General features: G+C 49.9%; 2 protein-coding genes across 6 annotated transcripts; one reads left to right on the top strand and one right to left on the bottom strand.

Moving 5' to 3' along the window:
* Positions 1 to 396: 396 nt before the first annotated feature.
* Positions 397 to 18014, bottom strand: LOC140716454 (probable N-acetyltransferase camello). Of its 5 annotated transcripts, none has more exons than XM_073029194.1 (4): positions 17877 to 18014; positions 3914 to 4173; positions 2977 to 3033; positions 397 to 2315 (listed from the first exon to the last, which is right to left on the bottom strand). In XM_073029194.1, exons 3-4 carry the CDS (start codon positions 2977 to 2979, stop codon positions 1527 to 1529), a joined length of 792 nt encoding a protein of 263 aa, XP_072885295.1. In that variant the 5' UTR covers positions 2980 to 3033; positions 3914 to 4173; positions 17877 to 18014; the 3' UTR covers positions 397 to 1526. The 5 variants fall into 5 exon arrangements, with proteins under 5 accessions (XP_072885295.1, XP_072885297.1, XP_072885294.1 ...); XM_073029196.1 differs by lacking the exon at positions 17877 to 18014 and adding an exon at positions 17721 to 17856 and having other exon boundaries at positions 2951 to 3033; XM_073029193.1 differs by lacking the exon at positions 17877 to 18014 and adding an exon at positions 17721 to 17856.
* Positions 16496 to 24595, top strand: LOC140716453 (N-acetyltransferase 8-like). The gene is made up of 2 exons (XM_073029192.1): positions 16496 to 17995; positions 23325 to 24595. The coding sequence occupies exons 1-2, from the start codon at positions 17824 to 17826 to the stop codon at positions 24143 to 24145; spliced, it is 993 nt and encodes a 330-aa protein (XP_072885293.1). The 5' UTR covers positions 16496 to 17823; the 3' UTR covers positions 24146 to 24595.
* Positions 24596 to 24601: the final 6 nt, after the last annotated feature.

The following is a 24601-nucleotide window of genomic DNA, read 5'->3' as shown; positions in this document are numbered from 1 at the left end:
CACTTACACAGAGACACACAGACAGACACACACTCACAGGCACACAGACAGACACAGACACACAAACACACATTTGCACACAGACAGACACACAGGCACACATACAGAAATACACAGGCACACAGACAGACACAGACACACAGGCACACATACAGACAGACACACACTCACACACAGACAGACAGACACTCACAGGCACACAGACAGACACAGACACACAAACACACATTTGCACACAGACAGACACACAGGCACACATACAGAAATACACAGGCACACAGACAGACACAGACACACAGGCACACATACAGACAGACACACACTCACACACAGACAGACAGACACACACAGGCACACAGACAGACAGACACACAGAACACCTCACAGAAGACCTGGTCTGTGTTCACCTGCTGTTCCCAGCACCTTTATTTGTACATCAGTTTACAATCCGCCGCAGATGTGGAAGCGTATTTTACTTGGAGTAACAAAATGGCATTTTTGTCTGTAACAAAGTGGAACCTGTCCTGTTCCAGAGTGCTTTGCATGTAGTGTTTGTGCAACAGGATGTCGATGAACCCTGAGTGTCTGACAAACTGCAGAAAGACACGTGGATTTGGTCAAGTACACTGATTAATCAGACAAACCAAAATACACCCTTTCCTTGAACTAGCACAGGTCGATAAGACTTGTGTATAAAGTAGTGACTTTGCTGCCCGTTTTCCGGAAGCCATCCCTGGCTGTTGTGTGGTGACGGTCTTCCCCCGCAGTGAGTAAACACACTTATGGTTCATCCACTCTGAGCTAATTATTGTCTGTTATACAACGTAGTGGAAAGGTGCACGATGTGGACCCTGTGCCCTAATGAGCTCTCCACTGTCTGTGCGGGATAGAGAGGCACTGCCCATCATCACTCCCCTCCCCTGTGCCCTCTCACACTCCCATCACCCTCCTGCCCGATATGATACCACGAAGAGACAGGGACAGAGTAGAGGCCTGGGCAATCCTTTCACGCCACTGAGGGACTGCCCCACTGAGGGACTATCCTTCAGTAACCCCATTGAGGGACGGTCAATCAACTCAGCCAAGGGACCACCTCTCAATCCCCCACACCGATGGACTGACTACCACCATTGAGGGACTGTCCCTCAATTGCTCAGTCCTTTTATCCCTCCCTTAACAAGAAGGGACCGTCCCTCAATCCCCTATCCCTACCAGTGGACCATTCCTGAATTCCCCCCCCCCCAGCCTCAAAAGGGCACATCAATCCACTCCACAGAGGAATTGTCCCTCAATACCCTGCACTGATAAACAGCAGATCAGTCCCCGCACTGCTGGGCCATTCCTGAACACCAGCCATTGAGGGAATGTCCTAATCCCCGTTTGCATGTTCCTCAATACCCTCTATGGGGTGTAATTCAATGAGGGACCATCAGATATTTCCTACTCAACCTCATTGGACAATCACACAATGCTCTAACGGTCATCCTGCATCCCTCCATTGTAGGCCCCGAGCCCCGCCGTGCACTCTACCCTAGGGGGGTGTCTGAGAGGCGGAGGGTTAGCACGTAGTCGGTGACCTGGCAGAGGAGTTGGACCAGGGGCCCGACCTCAGGCGGGGGGTAGGCCCGGTGCAGGTGGAAACCGGCCGCCTCGTACAGGGGCAGGGCGGCCGGGTTTGCCGATGAGGTGTAGATGAGGCAGAGGCGGTAGCCGCGGGCCCGGGCGAAGCGCAGCGCCCGGCGGAAGAGGGCCCAGCCCAGCCCGCGGCGCCGCAGCCCCGGGGCCACGGCCAACCGACACAGCTCGCAGCTGCCGGCCGGGCCGTCGGTCTCGGCCATGACCGCCACCATCCCCACCAGCGGGCCGGCCCGACCCACCTCAGCCACCCAGAGGCCGGCGTCGCGGGGCCGCAGGAAGTAGCCGTCAATGTCGGCCAGGTCTTCCCGCAACGGTCCAGCGGCTGAGGCCCGGCCGAAACGCAGGCAGGCCCCGTAGAGGGAGGCGGCGGCCAGCGCTGGGCCCGCCAGGGTAGCAGCGGCCCAAAGCCCGGGCCCCAGGCCCAGCCACAGGCCCAGGCAGGGCAGGGCGGCGCAGAGGCTCAGCAGGGCCCAGACCGCGGGCCGCCGCAGAGCCTGGCGGAAGGCCGTCCCCACCTGCTCGGCTGCCGCCTCCTGGTACAGCCGCCGTACTGCCTCGAAGTCGCTGCGCTGGCAGGGCCGGATGGTGAAGCCTCCCGGGACCTCCTCCACCTCTGCCTCCTCTTCTTCCTCATCCTCCTCTATCCGCCTCCTGCGGGGCTTGGCCATGCTCGGAGCCTGGGGAGATTGAGGAGACAGATGTTGGAGCCTTCCTTTCCCTCCAACCCCTTAGCCCCTCCCTCTTTCTCCACCTTTCCCTCTCCCCCTCGACCTTCCCGTCTCCCCATCTACCCATTGCCTGCCTCCTCCCCTTTATCCCCATCCCCCATCTCGCCCTTTACCCCTCCTCCCTCCCCAGCTTGCCCCACTTCCCCCTCACCCCCTGCCACACCTCTCTCCCCACACACCCTCCCTCCATCCCGTCCTGCCAATCCCCATCGCCTATCCCGTCTCCCCTGTTTCCCTGTGCCCATTCTCCCCTCTCCACCATCTCCCCCTCTTTTCCGAATTTTACAAAATTTTTCTGGTCTCCCCTCGTCCTCTGCCTCTCCAGATTGAACAAATTTGTCCGACCTCTTCTTGCAGCTGACACTCTCTAATCCTGGAGAACCCCCTCCCCCTCCCCCACCCTCACCCTTCCCGTCAGAACCACAGACAACACTCAGACGTGGCGGTGGGGTGGGGTGGGGTGGGGTACCGTAGCGGTCAGCACTAGAAGCCTTTTGCAAGGAAGAATGGGCGAAAATCCCCCAAACAAGAATTGAAAGACTCTTATCTGGCTATAGAAAGCATTTACAAGCTGTGATACTTGCCAAAGTGGGTGTTACTAAGTACTGACCATGCAGGGTGCCCAAACTTTTGCTTCCGGCCCTTTTCCTTTTTTGTTATTTTGAAACTGTAAAAGATGGAAATAAAAAAGTAATCTTGCTTAAAATATTAAAGAAATGTGTCATCTTTAACTTTATGCCTTTTGGAAATCAGGTCATCTTTTACTCGTTTAACTATTCACAGTAACAGAAATTTTGACCAGGGGTGCCCAAACTTCTGCACGTCACTGTAGATAGACAGACAGATGGGGAGACAGATAGACAGACAGGCAGATATATCCATCTGTAGCAGAGTTTTATAAAGCAGCAACTCTTGAACTCAGTTCGTTGACCAATAAAGGTGAGCGTGCCCTACACCATCTGTCCCACCCTATCAGCCTCTTTCAGGGAGCCGTGGACTTGGCCACCAGTCTCCCTCTGTACATCAGCACTGTCCCGGAGCCCTGCCATTAACTGTCCTTTACAGCTGACCTCCCAAGTACAAGTCCCTGCCATTTCTCTGCCCATCTCTGCCACTGATCCACATCCCGCTGTGTCCTTTGGAAATTCTCTATTTCACCTGCAATGATCAGTGATCTGAATTTTCCAGAAGCACCATTGAGAGCGTCCTGACAAGTTGCATCTCCATCTGGTACGGGAGCAGCCGAGCATCGGACAGGAATTCCCAACAAATGACTGTGTGAGAACAGCAGAGAGGATCAAAGGGGTCTCCCGACCATCCATCGGGGGAATTTATCAGGAGCACCGCATACGCAGGGCCATTAGTATTATTACGGATCCCACCCAACCGTCCAGCATCCTCTTTGACTTTCTCCCATCGGACAGGTGACTCCGACGCATAAAGACAAGAACGGTCAGGGTGGGAAACCGTTTCTTCCCTCCGGCCATTCGGCTCCTGAACTCCCTGTGTATCGCATTCGAAGTCTCACCGGATAATTGGTACTGTACCTGATGATTTAAATGACTGGAAAGAGAGGGTGTCGGGACCGGAGACTCCCCCGGCTGCCGTGCCTCGTGTCTGTGGGTTCCGCAGCGATTGTCCCACTAATCTGATGAACTGAGACCCAGGCTTTGGGCCTACTCCAGGGATGGACTCAATTCGGCTCCGAATTCTGTGCTTCTTTACACGGTGTTCTTCTCTTTTCCTGCGCACTGGGTCCAGGAAAACTCTTCCTTTTCCTCAGCTGAGTTTCTTACTTCATGGCTGCCTGTAAGTAGATAAATCTCAAGGTCATACAATATACATGTTCCTTTCATATTAAATGTACTTTGAATATTTGAATTCTTACTTTCCTAGGTTATTGTGTGTTATGTGTACTACTGTGCTTTACACCCTGGTTCGGAGAAACATCGTCTTGTTTGACGGTATTCATGCATATAGTTAAATGACAATAAACGCGACCTCATTTGACTTTGTCACCCTTCTGTGTTTATATCACCATATCCTGCTGTACCATGCCTATTTAAATGTCTGATTGGTGAAGGTGAAGTTTCACCATCTTCAAGAACAGCTACTTTCCCTAAACTATTCGGTTCTTGACCCTGACACCTGCCTCAGTACAACCACAGTTGTTCATTGATCCTGTTTACAGTTCCCATTCTATAGATTTGCTAAGTATGCCCGCAGGAAAAAGCATCTCGGGGTGTCCGTGGTGACATGGCTGTACTCTGAGGTTAAATGTTACCTTGAGCTCAACTCTTTGCAATAAAACCGACTTTTTTTTTCCGCTCTAAAACGATTCAGGAACAGCTTCTTCCCCTCTGCCATCCGGTTCCTGAATGGACACTGAACCCATGGACACTGCCTCACTACTTTTGTTTTTAAATTTCTGTGTTTTTGCACTACTTTTAAAAATTTAAGTATATACATATTCACTGAAATTCACAGTTCTTTTTCTTTCTATTGTTGTGTATTGTATTGAACTGCTACAACGATTGTCATGACATATGCCAGTGATAATAAACGATCCTGATTTTTTTATCTTGTAAACAAAACTGTATAAATTCAGATTAAGTTGCCTTCTCTTGTGAATGACGTGATGTGCGTTTCACTTCACTTGTGCGTACAGCAATAAACTTAACTTCGTCTGAATCTTTGAGAGTAGAACCCTGCGTAAAGGAACCCTCAAAACACCCCCCCACTTTAAATATCCTCTCTCTCACCTTAAGCACCCAGCTCCTTGCGATACCCCTGCACACAAGGTTCTACTGTCCTGGCTGGTGGTGTCGTGGACCGGGTGGAAGGTTGTAGGTTACAACGGGATTTGATAGACAAAGCTGGGCTGAGACGTGGCAGATGCAGTTCAGTGCGGGGAACGTGTGAGGTGATTCACTTTGCACGGTCAGACTTGGAGGCGGAAAACGGGGTTAGCGGCAGACTTCCTAGCAATGTGGAGGAACAGAGGGATCTTAGGATCACTTGACGCTGCCTGCAAGTGAATAGGGAGGTTAAGAAAGTGTATGTTGTGTTGGCAGGGTCTCAGATGGAGACAAGAGGGCATACAGGAGCAAGATATACCAGCTAGTTGAGTGGTGTCACAGCAACAACCTCGTCAACGAGACCAAAGAGCTGATTGTCGACTTCACGAAGTGTAAGAAGAGGGAACAGGAGCGAGAGTGAGAAATTTCAAGTTCCTGGGTGTCAGTATCTCTGAGGATCTAACCTGGTCCCAACATATCGATGCAGCTATAAAGAAGGCAAGACAGCGAAAAAACTTCATTAAGAGTTTGAAGAGATTTGGTATGTCAACTAAAACTTCTACAGATGTACCGTGGAGAGCATTCTGACAGGCTGCATGGGTGGGGGGGTGGGAGCTACTGTACAGGACCGAAAGAAGCTATAGGAAGTTGTAAAGCTGTAAAATTAGTCAGCTCCGCTACAGAAATACTAGCCTCCGTAGTATCCAAGACATCTTCAAGAAGCAGTGCCTTAAGGACCGTCATCACCCAGGTCACGCCCTGGTCTCATTGCTGCCATCAGGAAGGAGGTACAGGAGCCTGAAGACACACACTCAGCGATTCAGGAACAGCTTCTTCTCCTCTGCCATCAGAAAGGAGGTACAGGAGCCTGAAGACACACACTCAGCGATTCAGGAACAGCTTCTTCCCCTCTGCCATCTGATTTCTAAATGGACACTGAACCCATGAACAATACCTCACTACCTTTCTTTTTCTGTTTTTACACTATGAATTTAATTTAGTTATTTTATATGTTTCCTGTAATTCATTTTTTTCTATATCATTATGTACTGCTGCTGCAGAGTTAGCAAATTTCGCAACATACAACGGTGATAATAAACCTGACTCTTGTTCTTCTGCTGGCCTCTGTGATCGCGATCATCAACTGCAAGCTAGCGAGGGAAAGTGGTTGGAGCGCATGTGGAGCTCCTCCAGCATTTTGTGTGCGTTGTGTGGAGTTTTGCGCTCCGTCTCGGTCACCTCGTTACAGCAAGGAGGTGGAAGGTACAGTGAAGGTGCAGAGGAGATTGTCCAGGGTGAAGCCGGCATTAGAAACAAGTTCCAAAGTTCATTTATGATCAAAGTTTGCATGCAGTATACAACCCTGAGATTCGTCTTCTCCACAGACAGCCACAAAACAGAGACACAGCATGGAACCCGTTCAGAAGAAAACCTACACACAAGAAATCAAGAACAAGCAACAGACACGATGCGGTGGAGGAGCTCAGCAGGACAGGCAGCGGCCGTGGGTAGGTCTTCATCGGGAATGGGTCTCGGCCCGAAACGCCGACTGTCCCCTTCCATAGATGCTGCCTTGACCTGCTGGTCTCCTCCAGCGCGCTATTGCTCTAGATTTCCAGCATCTCTTGCGTCTAAAACAAAAACAAATCAAGCAAACAGCAAAACGTTAATTATAAAATCTTAAGAGTCTTACAAGGATAGGTTGAGGGAGCCAGGGCTTTGCTCTCTGAACGTAAGAGGCAAATTTATAGATGTTATAATAGGCATAAAAGCAATGAACAGCCAGAACCTTTTCCCTAAGGAGGCACTGACAATACCAGGGAACACCTTTTCATTTTTAAAATCTTTTTTATTAATTATGTTACGAATGAGTAGCAACTCTGATGGGCAGAAGGGTGCAAAGTCGCCCCCCCCCCCCTTTCTGAGAATCGCAAAATCGCTATTATTTCGGGTCTGATACCAAGGAAATGAGAGAGATAACAGCAAAAGATAGTTGTTATTGATAAACAGCTCATGTCAGTTAATGAGAGACAGACAACGCAGAGATACACAAAGTGGAATGTCTCCTCCTAACAAAAGCGGAACAGAACCACTGATTACTGCTATTGTCTCTTGGAGAAGGATTGTGTATCGAGTACTGTTCTATTCATTGAAACCCCTCAGGGGGCAACCAGAGGGGGTGGGTTTGATGGGTTGCATCATCCCAACCTGATTGACACCTGAGACCCCGTGAGTGGGGATAAAAGTAGGGTCTGGGGAAACACCCCTCAGACGCGCCAGGAGAGACGCTACGAGACTGGTGGGGGCTTGTGTGTGTGTCCACCCTTGCCTGGGTGACGAGTCCTCCACGGAACGGTCTAGCTAAAGGACGGAGGGGTCATACGTGAATGGCCACAACAACAACGCATTGACGGATCAAAATCGTAAAGGAAAGTCGGCAAGTCAATAGCTGTTACTGTTCTCTCTCTCTCTCTCTCTCTCTCTCTCTCCCTCTCTCTCTCCAACAACTGCAACACAGCGAACAACAACTACCACAGCCTGCATGAACTGAACTGAACTTTATATTTCCATCGGACAATTCATTATCCCCAGACAACGATAGAGCTTATTTCTTATTGATTATTATTATACCCGCACTTTTACGTTTAGTATTGATGATGTATAGTATCTGTATATTTGCATTGATATTATTTTTGTGTATTTTTACTAATAAATACTGTTGAAAATAGTATCATCAGACTCCAACAGATACTCCTATCTTTGCTGGTAAGACACCCAGTTACGGGGTTCGTAACAACTTGGGGCCTCGTCTCGAGATTTGATACCAAATTGGAGGGCCAGTGAATCGGGCTATAAGTCCAGACTGTGATCTGGTTGCGTGGGTAACCAGACAGGAAACCAGCAAAGATGGACATAGACGAATTTACACAAAACCCGACTTTGAAGGCGCTAGAGGAGGCTACAAAGACGGACTTGGTAAATATTGCGAAAGGACTAAATCTCGTAGAGGTGAGGTCGTCAATGAAAAAGTGGGAGATGCGGAGGGCCATAACTCAGTATTATATTGAGAAGAATGTGTTTTCGGCTGAGGTATTGGAACAGATCCCTGAAAAGGTACCAGCTATTGGGACGGCTCAGTTAGAGTTGGAGAAATTAAGGTTGGAACAGAAGAAAAGGGAGTATGAGCTCCAGCTAAAGGAGTTAGAGGCGAAGAGGGAGCATGAAATTAGGCTAAAACATCTGGAAGCAGCTGAAAAGGAGAAGGAAAGAGCTGGAAAACAGAGGGAGTATGAGGAGAAGGAGAAACAGAGGCAGCATGAGCTGGAAATGGAGAAGTTAAAGCAAGAGAGAAGGGTCCAAGGGCAGACCGAGAGGAGAAGTTTAATGTTAGTAGGGAGTTTAGGTTAGTACCTCCGTTCGAGGAGACGGATGTTGATAGTTATTTCTTGCATTTTGAAAAGGTGGCAGTGAGTCAGAAGTGGCCCAAAGAGCAGTGCGTGGCGTTGTTACGAAGTGTGTTAAAAGGGAAGGCACAACGAGCATATACAGCGTTGTCCATGGAGGAGGAGGAGTCTGAGAATTATGAGAAAGTAAAGGAGGCCATTCTTCGGACCTACGAATTGGTACCTGAGGCCTATAGACAAAAGTTCAGAGATTTAAAGAAAGTGTGGAATCAGACATATGCAGAGTTTGCCTATGAGAAGGGTGTGCTCTTGGATCATTGGTGTGCAGCAGAAATGGTGGAAGAGGATTTTCGGCGTTTCAGAGAGTTAATACTGATTGAGGGATTTAAAGGTTGTGTTTCGGATGATATCCGGATGTATTTGAACGAGAAGCCGAATAAGTCTATATCAGAATTTGCTAGGTTCGCAGATGAATATGCCCTAACCCACAAGCCAAAGTTTTCCTTGAATAAGAGTTACCAGAAAGACCGTGGGAACGGTAGAGAAAGCCCGCCGGCTGCGGCAGAAATTCAGCCAGGAGCTAGTGGTAAAAGTAAGGAGGAAGAAAGGCAGGCTGGCAGGAGGGTTCCTGGCTTGACCTGTTTTAATTGTGGAAAGGTGGGTCATATTGCATCTAAGTGCTTTGCTCTGAGGAAGGAGACAGGAAAAGGGAACGCAGCAGTCCCTACAGGATGTATTGTGTTGATCAGTAAATCGATGAGAAAGCCCCAGGTAGATAAAATACCAGAGGGGCGTGAGAAATTTATTTCAGAAGGGACCGTGTCTGTGAAAGAGGGAGAAACCCCAGTTCCAGTGAGGATCTGGAGAGATACTGGAGCTGAGCAGTCATTGATTCTCAGTAAGGTACTAGATTTTGGTCCTGAGACGGGAGAGGTAGTTGTGAGAGGCATAGGAAAAGGGACAGAAGCTGTGCCTTTGCATTATAAATTGTGATCTGGTATCTGGACCAGTTGAAATAGGGGTACGGTCAGAATTACCAAGAGATGGCGTGGACGTCCTTCTTGGTAATGATTTAGCAGGTGGTGAGGTGTGTTCAGCCGTGAAGCTGACGGGCAAGCCTGTGAGTGCTGAGGACCCGCCCCTAGGTTCCAAGATTTATCCCGCATGCGCGATCACTCGCAGCATGTCGAGAAAGGCGGCTGAGAAAGGGACCAGTTTAAATCAGTCCAGTGTCGATTTGGCTGAGACGTTTTTACTGACCCTGTACCAAGAGGGGTTAGGGGATGGTAAAACGGAGAATAGGGAGGTAAAAGAGAGTAAAGGAGAGGAGGTAGACCTACCCTTAGCCAGGAGGAAATGTATAGAGGCACGGAGTAAAAATGAGAAACAGATAAGGCTGTTAGAAGGTCCAGGGTTGGACATGAATGATCTGTCTGGCTTGACAGAACTGTTTGAAGAAGTTGAAAATTTTAAATGTGTTCCCAATAATGAAATAAGGGCAGTCCTAGATGAAAAGGATGCCATTACCTTGAAGGAGTCTGCTGGGTTGGCAGATGAGGTTGTTTTAACCCACAGGGTTGAGTTTACTCCGGAAGGGAGTTGCCCAGAGAGTAACTGGGAGGATCAGGGGAACTTAGAATTTGAAAAGGGGATGGGTATGGAAAGCCTGGAAGAGGCAGATGTCCCGTCTGAGTGTGTTCAAGATGTGGATGCACGTGGTACTGAACCTAGTAATGAAACTCAGGAAAAGTCTGAGGTATCTGATTTAGTTGAAAAGGAATGCAGTCCTTGTGGGTCAGCTGGACTTGGTTCAGTGAAGAAAGGGTTAACCTTGGTACTAGTGGGAAGTGAGAATTCCCAGTTGTTTGTGCTCAAAGGTGTGTTAAAAGTTAGTGAGGAGATAAAAGGTGGTGATGTGGATATTATTATTGAAGGAGAAGGGAAAAGTGTAGTTCCTAAATTGAATAAAGAAAATTTAAAGTCTGGATTGGTGTCAGAAGCAGTAACCAGGCTGAAGGAACAATGGCTTGTTAACAAGGTGCCTGTGAATCAATTACAGTTTGTTTTGGAATTTAAAGGTACCCCACTCGCTAATGTTATTCAAGGGTATGCTGTGAAGAGACAGAATTTGAAATGTTGTTTGGACAAAGAGGGATCACTTGCAGATGTTAAACTGAAAACTAATAGAATGAAGGGTCCTGAAGACAAAATTAATGACTTGCTTAAAAATAAAGAATTGTGTGGAAGTTCAGAAGATGGGCTAAGTTTGGAAAACATTGTTGATAAAATAACTCCTATGAAAGGAGTATGCGAAAGCTTATTCCACACAGGTGAGCAAGCTAACCACGTGAGAGTTAAGTGGAAAAGAGGTGAAGGTTGACAAAATGCCACTTTAAATAACAGGATCTGGTTTTGAGGGATTTCAACAAAGCATGTAAATAATAAAGACAACACCATGGAAGATTGACTGTTGAGTTTAAAAGTAAAATAAAGATTAGTATTTGCATAAACTTTTGTAATGTACTACAGAATAATCACACATGTATTGGTTCACATTTTGTAATATATACTTAAGATCACAACCCTTTAGTTTTGTTTTTGCTGAAGAAAAAGGAATAAAAATGGGTGGTTATTAAATTGGAGTCTGATGTTGCAAGAATTTGATATTAAGATACAGCATATTAAAGGAAGTGATAATGTACTTGCTGACTGTTTATCTAGATGCTAAATTGAATGTATAACTGTATTACTCTGTAGTGAAAACTCTTTTGTATTGTGTTAGGATTCTGAAATTCTGTAAGACTCTGTACTAGTTAATTTTCCCCTTTTGGGTGAAAATTCTTAGAAGGATGGGGGTGTTACGAATGAGGAGCAACTCTGATGGGCAGAAGGGTGCAAAGTCGCCCCCCCCCCCCTTTTTGAGAATTGCAAAATCGCTACTATTTCGGGTCTGATACCCAGGAAATGACTGAGATAACAGCAAAAGATAGTTGTTATTGATAAACAGCTCATGTCAGTTAACGAGAGAGAGACAACGCAGACATACACAAAGTGGAATGTCTCCTCCTAACAAAAGCGGAACAGAACCACTGATTACTGCTGTTGTCTCTTGGAGAAGGATTGTGTATTGAGTACTGTTCTGTTCATTGAAACCCCTCGGGGGCAACCAGAGTGGGCTGGTTTGATGGGTTGCATCACCCCAACCTAATTGACACCTGAGACCCCGTGAGTGGGGATAAAAGTAAGGTCTGGGGAACACCCCTCAGACGCGCCAGGAGAGACGCTACAAGACCGGTGGGGGCTTGTGTGTGTGTCCACCCTTGCCTGGGTGACGAGTCCACCATGGAATGGTCTAGTTAAAGGACGGAGGGGTCATACGTGAATGGCCACAACAACAACGCATCGACGGATCACGATCGTAAAGGAAAGTCGGCAAGTCAATAGCTGTTACTGTTCTCTCTCTCTCTCCAACAATTGCAACACAGCGAACAACAACTACCGCAACCTGCATGAACTGAACTGAACTTTATATTTCCATCGGACAATTCATTATCCCCTAGACAACGATAGAGCTTATTTCTTATTGATTATTATTATACCTGCACTTTTACGTTTAGTATTGATGATGTATATTATCTGTATATTTGCATTGATATTATTTTTGTGTATTTTTACTAATAAATATTGTTAAAAATAGTATCATCAGACTTCAACGGATACTCCTATCTTTGCTGGTAAGATACCCAGTTACGGGGTTCGTAACAACTATTATTGAAGATCAACAAGAATATACATTAAGGTAATCAAGTCAATATGTTATAATGTACAATGAAGAATTAAATTAGAAAATAACTGAGCTAAGCTAAGCAATATATCAATAATAAGAAAAAATACAGTGTTAAGAATTTTTTAAAAGAAAAGAAAGAAAAAGAACAACTGCTATTAACTATTAAAAAAATGAAAAACCCCATTGGGTGCACAACCCGCAGCTGTACGTCATACAAACTCCCGTAGAAGAAAAGCATCAATCCCCCAACTCAAGTCCATTTAAAGAAAAATCAGAAGGAAACCATATTGATTAACTCAACTCAGATGATAGTAGCGGGTGAATGAACCCCAACTTTTCTCAAAATCAAATCGAGGATGAAAAGTTCGACTTCTGATTTTCTCCAAACTAAGACATCACATCACCTGAGAGAACCATTGTCTCAAAATAGGAGCAGAAGCATCTTTCCATTTCAACAAAATAGCCCTTCTGGCCAATAATGTAACAAATACAATTACATGTTGGTCTGATGGAGAAATACCATGAGTATATTGAGGGATTATACCAAATAAAACTGGCAATTTATTAGATTGTAAATTAATTTTTAAACATTAGAAATTGTAGAGAAAATAGACTTCCAAAAATGTTTCAATACAGAACTCGACCAAAACATATTTTTTCAAATATACAGGATTCTGACCTGTTAGATATTATTTTTAAAATGAACCCTTTAGTGAAAGGTTTTATTGGGAAAATTTATAATTTATTGTTACAACAGCACAATTACCCTTCACTTAAGATTAAGCAAGATTGGGAGGGAGAGCTCAACATGACCTCGATAACAGAGGATTGGTTGCGGATTTTGAAGTTGGTTAACTCCTCTTCGATCTGTGCCAGTCACTCTTTAATTCAATTTGAAATTGTACATCGTTACTATTTGACAAAGGAGAGACTGTCTAAAACATTTCCTAACGTTGATAGTGTGACAGATGTAAAACCGAGACAGCCACATTGACCGGGAATGCCTTTTAAGATGATCAGAGGAAACTTTAGGGGAGATGTCAGAGTGGTGGGTGCAATTACACTGCCAGGGGTGGTTGAAGAGTGGTTTAAGCCTCTGTCAGATTGGACCATGAAAGATAGAGGGTTGTTTGGGAGAGAAGTGTTCGAGTAGGTTAAAGGGTCGGCACAACATTGTGGGCCGAAGGGCCTGTACTCTGCTGTCTTCAGCACGCGTTTAAAAAAAATTCTGTAAAGCAAAGGTGACTTCAAAAATAATGAAATGAAAAGTTTCTAAATATCAAACAATTTACCATGAAGAGCAGGAAACTGTAAGAAACGAAATCAAATCAATATTTGGTATGCCCACCCCCTGCCTTTAAAACTGCATCAATTCTTATCGGTACACTGTCAAGCAGTTTTATAAGAAAATCGGCCGGAAGGTTGTTCCGAGCATCTTGGAGAACTTGCCACCGTTCTTCTGCAGACCTTGGCTGTCTCGTTTCTTTCTGTCTCTCCAGGTAAGCCAGACAGCCTCAATCAGGGCTCATATTATCCGAAACCACTTAAGAAATCTAGATTGCCCAAGACTTTTGCAGAGTGCCGTACGTCTGTGTTTCTGTCATCTCACTCTCAGTCTCCGTTGCTCCGGGGAAAACAGTCCCGGCCTCTCCCTTTAACCAAAGACTCCGACCCAGGCAGCATCCTGGGAATCTCCTCTGCACGCTCGCCACTGCAGTGTGCTGACCAGAAATTATTACAGTATTCCAAGCGTGGCCTCACCAGTGATCTGTAAAGATGCAACCTGACCTCCTAACTTCTATCTACCACGTAGTATAGGCCTCCCCCACCCCTGGCATGCCGCCCGGGAATACCACGGTTTAATCCTAAATCACGGAGCAATTTACCAAACCGTCTGTCTTTGGACTGTGTGAGGAAACCGGAGCTCCCGGAGGAAACCCACGCGGCCACGGGGAGAACCACAAACTCCTTACAGGCAGCGGCGGGAATTGAACCTGCATCGCCTGTACTGTAAACCGTTGTGCTAGCCGTTACACTACTGAGCCACCCCACTTCATGGCCAATGGCAGCACGGAGGGCACAAGGAGAATCTGTAGAATCCGGAGCCAGTGTTCGGAAAACGCAGCAGGTCGGGCGGCATCTGTGGGGTATGGGCAGGCCGCATAGCGGGCCGAGACCCTTCATTGGGACTGGGAGGGGTAGTGGGGTGGGGTGAGGGGGGCAGGGGAAGGCTCCCACCATCACTCTCGGGCAGGAGCCTTGGGTCCCACACCACCGGGTTCAGAAGCAGTTATTGCCCCTCATCTGCCGGGCTCCCGAGCGGCCACGGGTACCTTCAACCGCCAGCACGGCACGCCTGACGGGCTCGCGTTCAAAGGAGCTTTACAACTCAGGTTTTCAGTGATTTCAGCTTGTTCACGCAGTTTGTCGTCTTTAGCACATTGAAGTCTCGCATTTAGCCCAGCTTAGCACATTTAGTGTGTCTGTCGGTCTTTGTTCATGTTCAGTTTTTCATAAAACTCTTCTGCGCCAGGTTTTAAAGACCATTATCACTCATGGGAGCCCCCGGGGCGGAGCCCTACTTGGGGGGGGGGGCGGGGGGGACTTTTAACAGCGTTGATGAGCAGAGGGGCTGCGGGGTCAAAGTGCACAGCTCCCGGAAAGTGGCCGCATGGTTCGACAGGGGGCTAAAGGAGGCGCACCCTGCCAGCCTGCTTGCCTTTATTAATCGGGGCACTGAGTCAGGAAGTTATGTTACAAAACTCTGGTCAGGCGTCGCCCTCAGTTCCGGCCGCCCCATCGCCGGAAGGACACGGGGGCGTTTGGAGAGGGGGTGGAGGGTATTCACCAGGACGCTGCCTGAATTGGAAACGTGGGTTGTGTTCTCTGGAGCGGCGGAAGCTGAGGGGAGCCCTCACAGAGGCTCATGAGGGGCACAGAGCGAGTGGGAAATGTCCGAGGATCAGAGTCAGGTTTAATATCACCGGCATGAAATTTATTCACTTTGCAGCAGCAGTTCAATGCAACACATGATAACAGAGAGAAAAAAAACTGTGAATTACAGTAAGATTGTATGTGTATTCAATTGTAAAGGGGGTTTCTTTGTTACTGCGTATGTTAATCAAAATGGCTTCTTTGGGTTAAAATTTACTGATAACGAGAATTATATTCCTTTGTAAACCAATTGGGATTAATGTTGTTCTTTCTTCTGAGTCTGTAAGCTATTGTTGGCGGGCTTTTGGGGAGATCGGCGCGAGGGGGTGAGAGAGAGAGGATGTGAGACTGTAAACTGGGCGAGGAACGGACCCCAAGCGGGGGTCCAAGGCCAGGAGGTACCCGGAGGAGAGGAGATGAAGCTAGATGTGCTTGGTTGACCACTTCGGGTGGTCCTGAGCTGCGAGTCGAGGAGTTCGGAGGGGATCGAATGGTGGCCAGAAGACTTCAGTAATTGAGCTCCAACGGTTGTGCACGAAGTGGGTTGGACTTTGATAAGTTTGGCGCCTTTTCTTTATTTTCATTTCCTTCATATATACTGTATTGTTGTTAATCACTTAGTTATAGTAACCTTTATAAATTGTACTCATTTAATCGCATATGGTGTACTGTCTGTTTTTGGGCGAGGCGGGGACATCACACAGCATCCACACCAGCTGATTACCCAGTTTGGTGGGGCCGAAGGCTGCTCCCCCCAGATGAGAACGAGCTGAGCGAGCCTGAGGCGACCCAGGGGGTTACACAATAGTTAAATTAAACAAGTAATGCAAAAACAGAAATAAAAATTAGTGAGGTAGTGTTCATGGGTTCTGAAATCGGGTGGCAGAGGGGAAGAAGCTGTTCCTGAATCATTGAGGCTCCTGTACCCCCTCCCCGATGGTAGCAATGAGAACAAGGCGTGACCTGTGTGATGGGGGTCCTTAACGATGGACGCTGCCTTTTTGAGGCACCGCTCCTCGAAGATGTCCCAGATACTACGGAGGCTGGTGCCCATGATGGAGCTGACTGAGGTTACATTTCGATCCTCTGCAGTAGCCCCCTCCCCATCTCCCCCCATTAGCTGGTCAGGATGTTCTCCGTGGTATATCTGTAAGGTGAGATGGGTTGGAGGGGGGGGGGGGTTAAGTCAAAGTAGATGTGAGGGGTAAGTTTATTTTTTAAACCAGAGAGTGGTGGGTATCCGGAACGTGGGTTGCTGGAGCGATACAGTAAAGGCGATGAAGAGAGCTTTGGAACAGGCAGACGGACGCGCAGGGAGGGGGGCAGCAGGGCCACAGGCATCCTGGGGTGTGAGGCCTGTACGTGGCGAGGCCAATCGGCCCACTGTCTGTGCTGGAGGCCTGTGACTCGTGCTGCAGGGATCAGTGCTGGGCCTGCTGGACTTTGTCATCCAGAGTATATCGATGATCTGGATAATGTGGTTAACTGGATCAGCAAATGTGTGGGTCACATCAAGATTCGGGGGGGAGTGGACAGCGAGGAAGCCTATCCTGGCTTGCAGAGGGATCTGCACCAGCTGGTAAAACAGGCTGAAAAACGACAGGCGGAATTTAATGCAGGCAAGTGTGAGGACCAGCCAGGGTAGGTCTTCCACAGTGAACAGCAGGGCATCGAGGAGTGTGGTGGAACAGAATTCATTGAAAATGGTGTCAAAGGTAGAAAGGGTCGTGAAGAAAACTCTGCCTTCACAAATGAAGGTTCTGAGTACAGGAGATGTTGAAATTGAATAAGATGTTGGTGAGCCCCAGTCGGGAGTATTGTGTGCAGGTTTTGATCACCTACCTATAAGAAAGATACAAGATTGAAAGATTAGGGAGAAAATTGACTAGGATGGCCAACCCTTGCAAACCTGGGTGATAGGGAAAGTTTGAGTGTGTGGGGATTGTTTTTCCTTGGAGAATAGAAGATTGAGGGGAGATTTGATAGAGGCATACAAAGTTATGAGGGGTATAGATGGGGTAAATGCAAGCAGGGTGGGACCACAACCAGAGGTCACGGGTTGAGGGTGAAAGGTGAAATGTTTAAGGGGAGCATGAGGGGAAGCTTTTTCACTCGGGGGTCGTGGGAGTGTGGAAGGAGCTGCCGGCGGAAGTGAGCTCGATTTCAATGTTGAGAGAAGTCTGGATGCGTACATGCTTGGCCGGGATACGGTCTCGGGGCGGCTCGATGGCAGAGGACCGTTTAAATGATCGGGCACGGTCTCGATGGGCCGAAGGGCCCGTTTCTGTGGCTCTGTGACGGGTCCGTTCAGACCCAGATTCCCACCATCTGCTCTCTAAACCTTTCCTGCCCATGTCCGGAACCCGTTTCAAACGCCCTCCTGCCCGGTGAGAGACTCGGCAGCCGGAGCCGAGCGAGGCGCCTTGCTTACCTGCGAGAGAGCAGACGTCCGCCGCGGAGGGTGGCGGGGTCCCGGTAGGGGAAGGGAGAGAGGAGGAGGAGGAGGAGGAAGGGGAGGAGGTTACGGCGGCGCGATGGGGAGGGTTTATCTGAGATCATGGGTTAATTCCTTGTTTCCCTCTCTTACCCACAAACACCGAGGCAGCGCCGTCGGCGGGGGCACGGGGCCGGAGGAAGCACTGGAGATTGCGGCCGGAACATTGCATTGGTCTCCTTTGGCCTCCAGATTCATCGTCCTGACTGGCGGTAGGCACCTCCGCTCAACCCTCACCCACTGCCCCGTCCGTCTCCCCTCTTCACCTCCTCCTCTCTTCTCCCGCTCTATCTTTCCCCCTCCCCGTCACCCCTCTCCCCCTCCCTTCTCCTTCCCTCCCCTCCCTACCTCCCCTTCCCCCTATGTCCCCCTCCCCTCTATCCCCCGCTTCCCCCTCACTTCTCTTTCCCTCCCCTTCCTACCTCCCCTTCGTCCTATGTCCCCCTCCCCTCTATCCCCCGCTTCCCCCTCACTGTCCTACTCTCCCCCTCCTCACCCCCTCTCCCACTTTCTCCTTCCCCCTATGTCCCCCCTCCCCTCTATCCCCCGCTTCCCCCTCACTGTCCTACTCTCCCCCTCCTCACCCCCCTCTCCCACTTTCTCCTTTCCCCTACCCCTGATCCTCTCCCTCTCCCTCTCCCACCTACCTCCCCTTCGTCCTATGTCCCCCTCCCCTCTATCCCCCGCTTCCCCCTCACTGTCCTACTCTCCCCCTCCTCACCCCCTCTCCCACTTTCTCCTTTCCCCTACCCCTGATCCTCTCCCTCTCCCTCTCCCACCCCCCCTTCTTTGATCACTTTTTCGCATTAAATCCCACTGCTTCACAATGCTCCAGTCTACCCAGCTGAAAAATGGGGGTTAACCTCGCGATAGACTGGTGTCCTCTCTGGGGGGGGGGAGGGGTCTCGTACTCAGTCACTTCTTGGAAATCGGCATAATTTGATGATGAACTGATGAGCCTATAAGGACTTTGACGTCATATAAACCTGAATTCTTTCCTTTTCTCTCTCTCTCTCCCCCCCACTCTCCCCCTCTCTATCCCTCCCTCCCCTCTCTACCCCTCCCCTTCCCCTCCACTCTTCTGTTCACTGTTTTTGGTAAATTCTAGTACTTTTTGTATTTGGAATTGCCTGGGCAAGGCTTTTTAAGACCGGCCAAGGGAAGGGCTCTAGGCTTGGAATACAGCTTGGTACCAGTGTCGTCGCAGAGCAATGTGTGGTTAAGTGCCTTGCTCAAGGACACAAACTCGAACTAGCAACCTACAGATCACTGAACGAACACCATAACCACATGGTCACGATGTACTGATGCCACTAAAGAACAAAGTTCATGTCATATAACCTGATTCAGACTCTCTCCCCCACCCCTCTCTCCCCCACTTCCCTCTCTCCCCCCACTTCCCTCTCTCCCCCCCACTTCCCTCTCTCCCCCCACTTCCCTCTCTCCCCCCCACTTCCCTCTCCCCCCACTTCCCTCTCTCCCCCACTTCCCTCTCTCCCCCCACTTCCCTCTCCCCCACTTCCCTCTCCCCCACTTCCCTCTCTCCCCCCACTTCCCTCTCCCCCACTTCCCTCTCCCCCACTTCCCTCTCCCCCACTCCCTCTCCCCACTTCCCTCTCCTCCCCACTTCCCTCTCCTCCCCACTTCCCTCTCCTCCCCACTTCCCTCTCTCCCCCACTTCCCTCTCTCCCCCACTTCCCTCTCCCCCACTTCCCTCTCCCCCACTTCCCTCTCCTCCCCACTTCCCTCTCCTCCCCACTTCCCTCTCCTCCCCACTTCCCTCTCCTCCCCTCTCTCCCCCACTTCCCTCTCCTCCCCTCTCTCCCCCACTTCCCTCTCTCCCCCACTTCCCTCTCTCCCCACCTCTTTCCCTCTCCCCCACCCCTCTCTCCCCCACCCTTCCCTCTCCCCACTTCCCTCTCCCCCCACTTCCCTCTCCTCCCCTCTCTCCCCCACTTCCCTCTCTCCCCCACCTCCCTCTCCTCCCCACTTCCCTCTCACCCCCACCTCTCTCCCTCTCTCCCCCACCTCCCTTTCTACCCCATCCCCCCTCTCCCCCACCCCCCTCTCCCCCACCCCCCCCTCTCCCCCACCCCCCCTCTCCCCCACCCCCCCTCTCCCCCACCCCCTCTCTCCCCCACCTCCCTCTCCTCCCCACTTCCCTCTCACCCCCACCTCTCTCCCTCTCTCCCCCACCTCCCTCTTTCCCCCACCTCCCACTCTCTCCCACCCCCCTCTCTCTCCCACCCCCCTCTCTCTCCCACCCCCCTCTCCTCCCCCACCCCCTCTTTCTCCCCCACCCCCTCTTTCTCCCCCACCCCACTCTTTCTCCCCCACCCCCCTCTATCCCCTCCCTAGTTCTTGATTCCCCAACCTTGAAGAAAAAGTCTGTGAGCATTCACCCTCTCTCTGCCCCTCAAGTTTATCGTCATCTATCAGTATACAAGCATACCGTCAAACAAGAGGACGTTGCTCCAGACCAGAGTGTAAAGTTCAGTAGTACATGTAACACATGATTTTCTACAGCGTTGATGAGCAGAGGGGCCGCGGGGTCAAAGTGCACAGCTCCCCTCTCTATCCCTCCCTCCCCTCTCGACCCCTCCCCTTCCCCTCCACTCTTCTGTTCACTGTTTTTGGGGAGGGGGAAGCGGGGGATAGAGGGGAGGGGGACATAGGGAGAAGGGGAGGTAGGGAGGGGGAGGGAAGGAGAAGTGAGGGGGAAGCGGGGGATAGAGGGGAGGGGGGACATAGGGGGAAGGGGAGGTAGGGAGGGGGTAGGGAAGGAGAAGGGAGGTGAAGAGGGGAGACGGACGGGGCAGTGGGTGAAGGTTGAGCGGAGGTGCCTACCGCCAGTCAGGACGATGAATCTGGAGGCCAAAAAAGTTGTGTGATAGGGAAATTTCACATTGATCAGCAGCCCAAAATTCATAAGATACACCCAAAAGTGTTCAGGAAGCAAAATCATTGTTTGTCCAGTGTTACCAATTTTAGAACCATAGAACATTACAGCACAGAAACAGGCCTTTTGGCCCTTCTTGGCTGTGCTGAACCATTTTTCTGCCTAGTCCCACTGACCTGCACCCGGCCCATATCCCTCCAAACCCCTCTCATCCATGTACCTGTCCAAGTTTTTCTTAAATGTTAAAAGTGAGCCTGCATTCATCACTTCAACTGGCAGCTCATTCCACACTCCCACCACTCTCTGTGTGAAGAAGCCCCCCTAATGTTCACTTTACACTTTTCCCCCCTTCACCCTTAACCCATGTCCTCTGTTTTTTTTTTCTCCCCTGGCCTCAGTGGAAAAAGCCTGCTTGCATTCACTCTATCTATACCCATCATAATTTTATATACCTCTATCATATCTCCCCTTTTACACTCCAGGGAATAAAATCCTATTTAACCTTTCTCTGTGTTACGAACCCCGTAACTGGGTCACTTACCAGCAAAGATAGAGAGGTCCGTTGAAGTATGATGGTACTATTTTTAACAGTATTTATTGGTAAAAATACACAAAAATAATATCAATGCAAACATACAGATAATATACGTCATCAGTACTAAACGTAAAAGTGCGGGTATAATAATAATCAATAAGAAATAGCTCAATCATTGTCTAGGGGATAATGTATTGTCCGATGGAAATATAAAAGTCACTCAGTTCATTCAGGCTGCAGCTTTTTGGTTGGAGAGAGAGACAGATTTTTGAAACTTGCCAGCTTTGCTTTATCCGATCTTGATCCGTATTCGTCCTTTAGCGAGGCCATTCCGTGGAAGACTTGTCATCCGGGCAAGGATGGACACACACAAGCCCCCACTGGTCTCATACGTTTCTCCTGGTGCGTCTAAAGGGGTTGTTCCCCAGACCCTCTTTTATCTGGACTCATGGGGTCTCAGATGTCAATCAGGTTGGGATGATGCAATCCCTCAACCAGCCCACTCAGGTCACCCCCTGAGGGCTTCAATGAATAGTACAGCACTCAATACACAATTCCGTCTCCAAGAGACAATGGCCGTTATCCGTGGCTTTGTATCGCTGAGGCCAGGACACACATTCCAAACCCTTGTGGATTCTGCGTGTCTCTCTCTCATTTCCTGGGTCCCAGACCCAAATTAATAGCGATCTTGCGATTCTCAAAAAGGAGGGGGCGACTTTGTACCCTTCGGCCCCTCAGAGTTGTGGCACATTCGTAACATCTGTAACTCACTTTCTCAAGTCCCGGCAACATCCTTGTAAATCTTCTCTGCGCTCTTTCAACCTTATTAATAACCTTCCTGTAATTTGGTAACCAAAACTGCAAACAATACTCCAACTTCGGCCTCACTGAGAATTTTGTGCCTTGAAATCTTTTTACTCTTAACATATCTGTAGAATCCCTTGGGATTCCCCTTCATCTTGCTTGCGAGGGCAATCTCATGTTTTCCTTCAGCCCTCCTGATTTCTTTAAGTGTTCTCTTGGGTTTCTCACACTCCATAAGCAACTCATTTATTCCTACCTGCCTATACCTGCTCTGCAACTCCTTTTGGTCTCTTAGCCAGGCCTTCGATATCTCTTGAAAACCAAAGTTCCCTACACCTGTTATCTTTGCCTTTTATTCTGACAGGCACGTACCAGCAATGTGCTCTCAAAATTTCACTCTTGAAGGCCTCTCACTTCCCAAGAAAACTGCCTGTCTTGGCCCACACTTCCTCATACCATCAAAATTGGCCTTTCTCCAACTTAGAATCTCAGCTTGCAGACTAAACCTAAATTTTTCTCATATATATACTTCGAAATTAATGGCACTGTGATCGCTAGATGCAAAGTGGTCCCCAACACAAACTTCTGTCACCTTCCCTGTCTCCGTCGCTAACAGGAGATCAAGTATTGCACAATTGCTCTTTTTCATTATTATTACAATGCAGATTAAAGTGTAAAAGCTTCTGAGAAGGTGCGGCAGGTTAATGATGAAATGCGAGATAATGAGGTAGACTGTGAGGCCAGGAGTCTTATTTTATCAGACAAGAGGTTTCTTCAAGAGTCTGATAACAGTGAGTTAGATGAGGTCATTGCACCTGGTGCCTCTAAAGCCGTCTTCACCAGCCTAACTACGCGTGGCCCCACCTCCAGTGAATCACGTACCTGCACCCCTAGGTGCCTCTGTTCTATGACACTCCCCAGGACACGACCGTTCACAGTGAACATCTTGCCCTTGTTCACCGGTGGGCAATGGTAGAGCTGTACAAAGTCACCGGGGGCAAACGATGGAGCAAATACGCACAGTCTTTATCCCAGGGTTGGGCAATCAGGGCTCAGGTTGAATGTGGGAGCGGAACCCTGAGGGGCAACTTCTTTCCCACCCAAAGGGTGGGTGCGTGCATGGAACGAGCTGCCGGAGGAGGTGGTGGTGCATTAACAAAGGTCACAATATACTGGCACAGGTCCATGGACAGGAAAGGGGTGCCCAACCAGCGGTCCATGGACCCCTTGGTTAATGGTAGAAAAAGGCTTCATTGTGGCCCTGACATCTCTCTCTCTCTCTGCCCCCCATCTCCTCCAACAGGTCCTGGGCAGCGGAAGGAATCCACTGCACCCCTTCCTCATCGAGGGATGGAGGCGCCGGGGAAGGGCCCCCGGCTGGTCGTGCGCCCGTTCCGGCCGGGGGACGGCGCCGAGGCCCGGCGGATCTTCAGGGAGGGGATGAAATCCTTGCCGCCGCTGGCCTTCCGACGGGCCCTCCTCTCGCCCGTCGCACCCGCCCTCGTCCTGGCCGCCAGCGGCGCCGTCTACGGGCTGAGCCGCTCGGTTGCGTGGGCCGCCCTGTCGGGGGCCGGGCTGCTGGTCCTCCTTTACCTGGCCTGCTGGATAATGTTCGCCAACTACGTGAGGCAGCAGCTCCTGGCAGACATGGGCGACATCGAGGGCAGCTACCTGCGGCGGCCGGGGGCCGGCTTTTGGGTGGCCGAAGAGGAGGGGGGCGCGGACGGACTGAAGGGCGTGGTGGCGGTCCGCCCGGTGCCGGCCGAGGACGGCCCCGGCTCCTGTGAGCTGCTGCGCCTGGCCGTGGACCTGCGCTGCCACGGGCGGGGGATAGGCCGCAGGCTGGTGGAGCAGGTGCTGGAGTTCGGCCGTTGCCGTGGATACCGGCGCTGCGTCCTCGGCACCACCACCGCCCAGCAGCCGGCCATCCGGCTGTACCGACGGCTGGGCTTCCGCCTCCATCGATACCAGCAATCCTACCCCCTCTTGGTGGCGTTCCTGACCTGGGTCACCAACGTATACGTGATCCGGATGATCAAGGACCTGGAAGAGGGGACAGGGGAGGGACGGCGAGTTCCGGATGAGAATTCGGCACCCCCTGCTCCTCGCTCCAACAATGGATGAATTTTCTCCAACACAACTCCACCCCATTCCCCTTCCCCTCCCCTTCCCAATCACCCTTCACTCCCCCAAACCCTCCCCTCCCCACACCGCTCCACCTCCTTCCCATCCTCCTTCCTTCCCACTCCCCTCGCCCCCTCCTCATCTCCCATGTCCCATCCCCCAATCTCCCACCCCCATCCCCAACCCCTCCCAACCCCCATCCCATCTCCCAGCACCTATCCTCCATCCCTATCCCCCTTCCCTGTAACGAGACGAACGGGACTGGACAAAACACTCACAAGTGTGGTGTAACCAGAGTTTTATGGAGCAGAAACACCAACTTTGAAAGATCGGTGGACTTTGACCCCAAGATGCCCGTTCCTCCGTTCTGCTAAGGACCCTGGGCTCTGCCCTCAAATCTGACCTTTAAATGAAGCATTTCTCGCGGTTCCAGATTGAACTTCTTAATTATTTTAC

The sequence above is a fragment of the Hemitrygon akajei genome, chromosome 25 (assembly GCF_048418815.1).
Source record: "Hemitrygon akajei chromosome 25, sHemAka1.3, whole genome shotgun sequence".
Classification (NCBI taxonomy): Eukaryota; Metazoa; Chordata; class Chondrichthyes; order Myliobatiformes; family Dasyatidae; genus Hemitrygon; species Hemitrygon akajei.
This window is presented reverse-complemented; position numbering and strand designations above follow the sequence as displayed.

Bases quoted from the DNA above. Each gene is read 5' to 3' on its own strand.
- LOC140716453 (XM_073029192.1), top strand. From the start codon at position 17,824: ATGGGGAGGGTTTATCTGAGATCATGGGTTAATTCCTTGTTTCCCTCT. The intron at 17,996-23,324 runs GTAGGCACCTCC...CTCCTCCAACAG, and splicing joins ATTCATCGTCCTGACTGGCG to GTCCTGGGCAGCGGAAGGAA.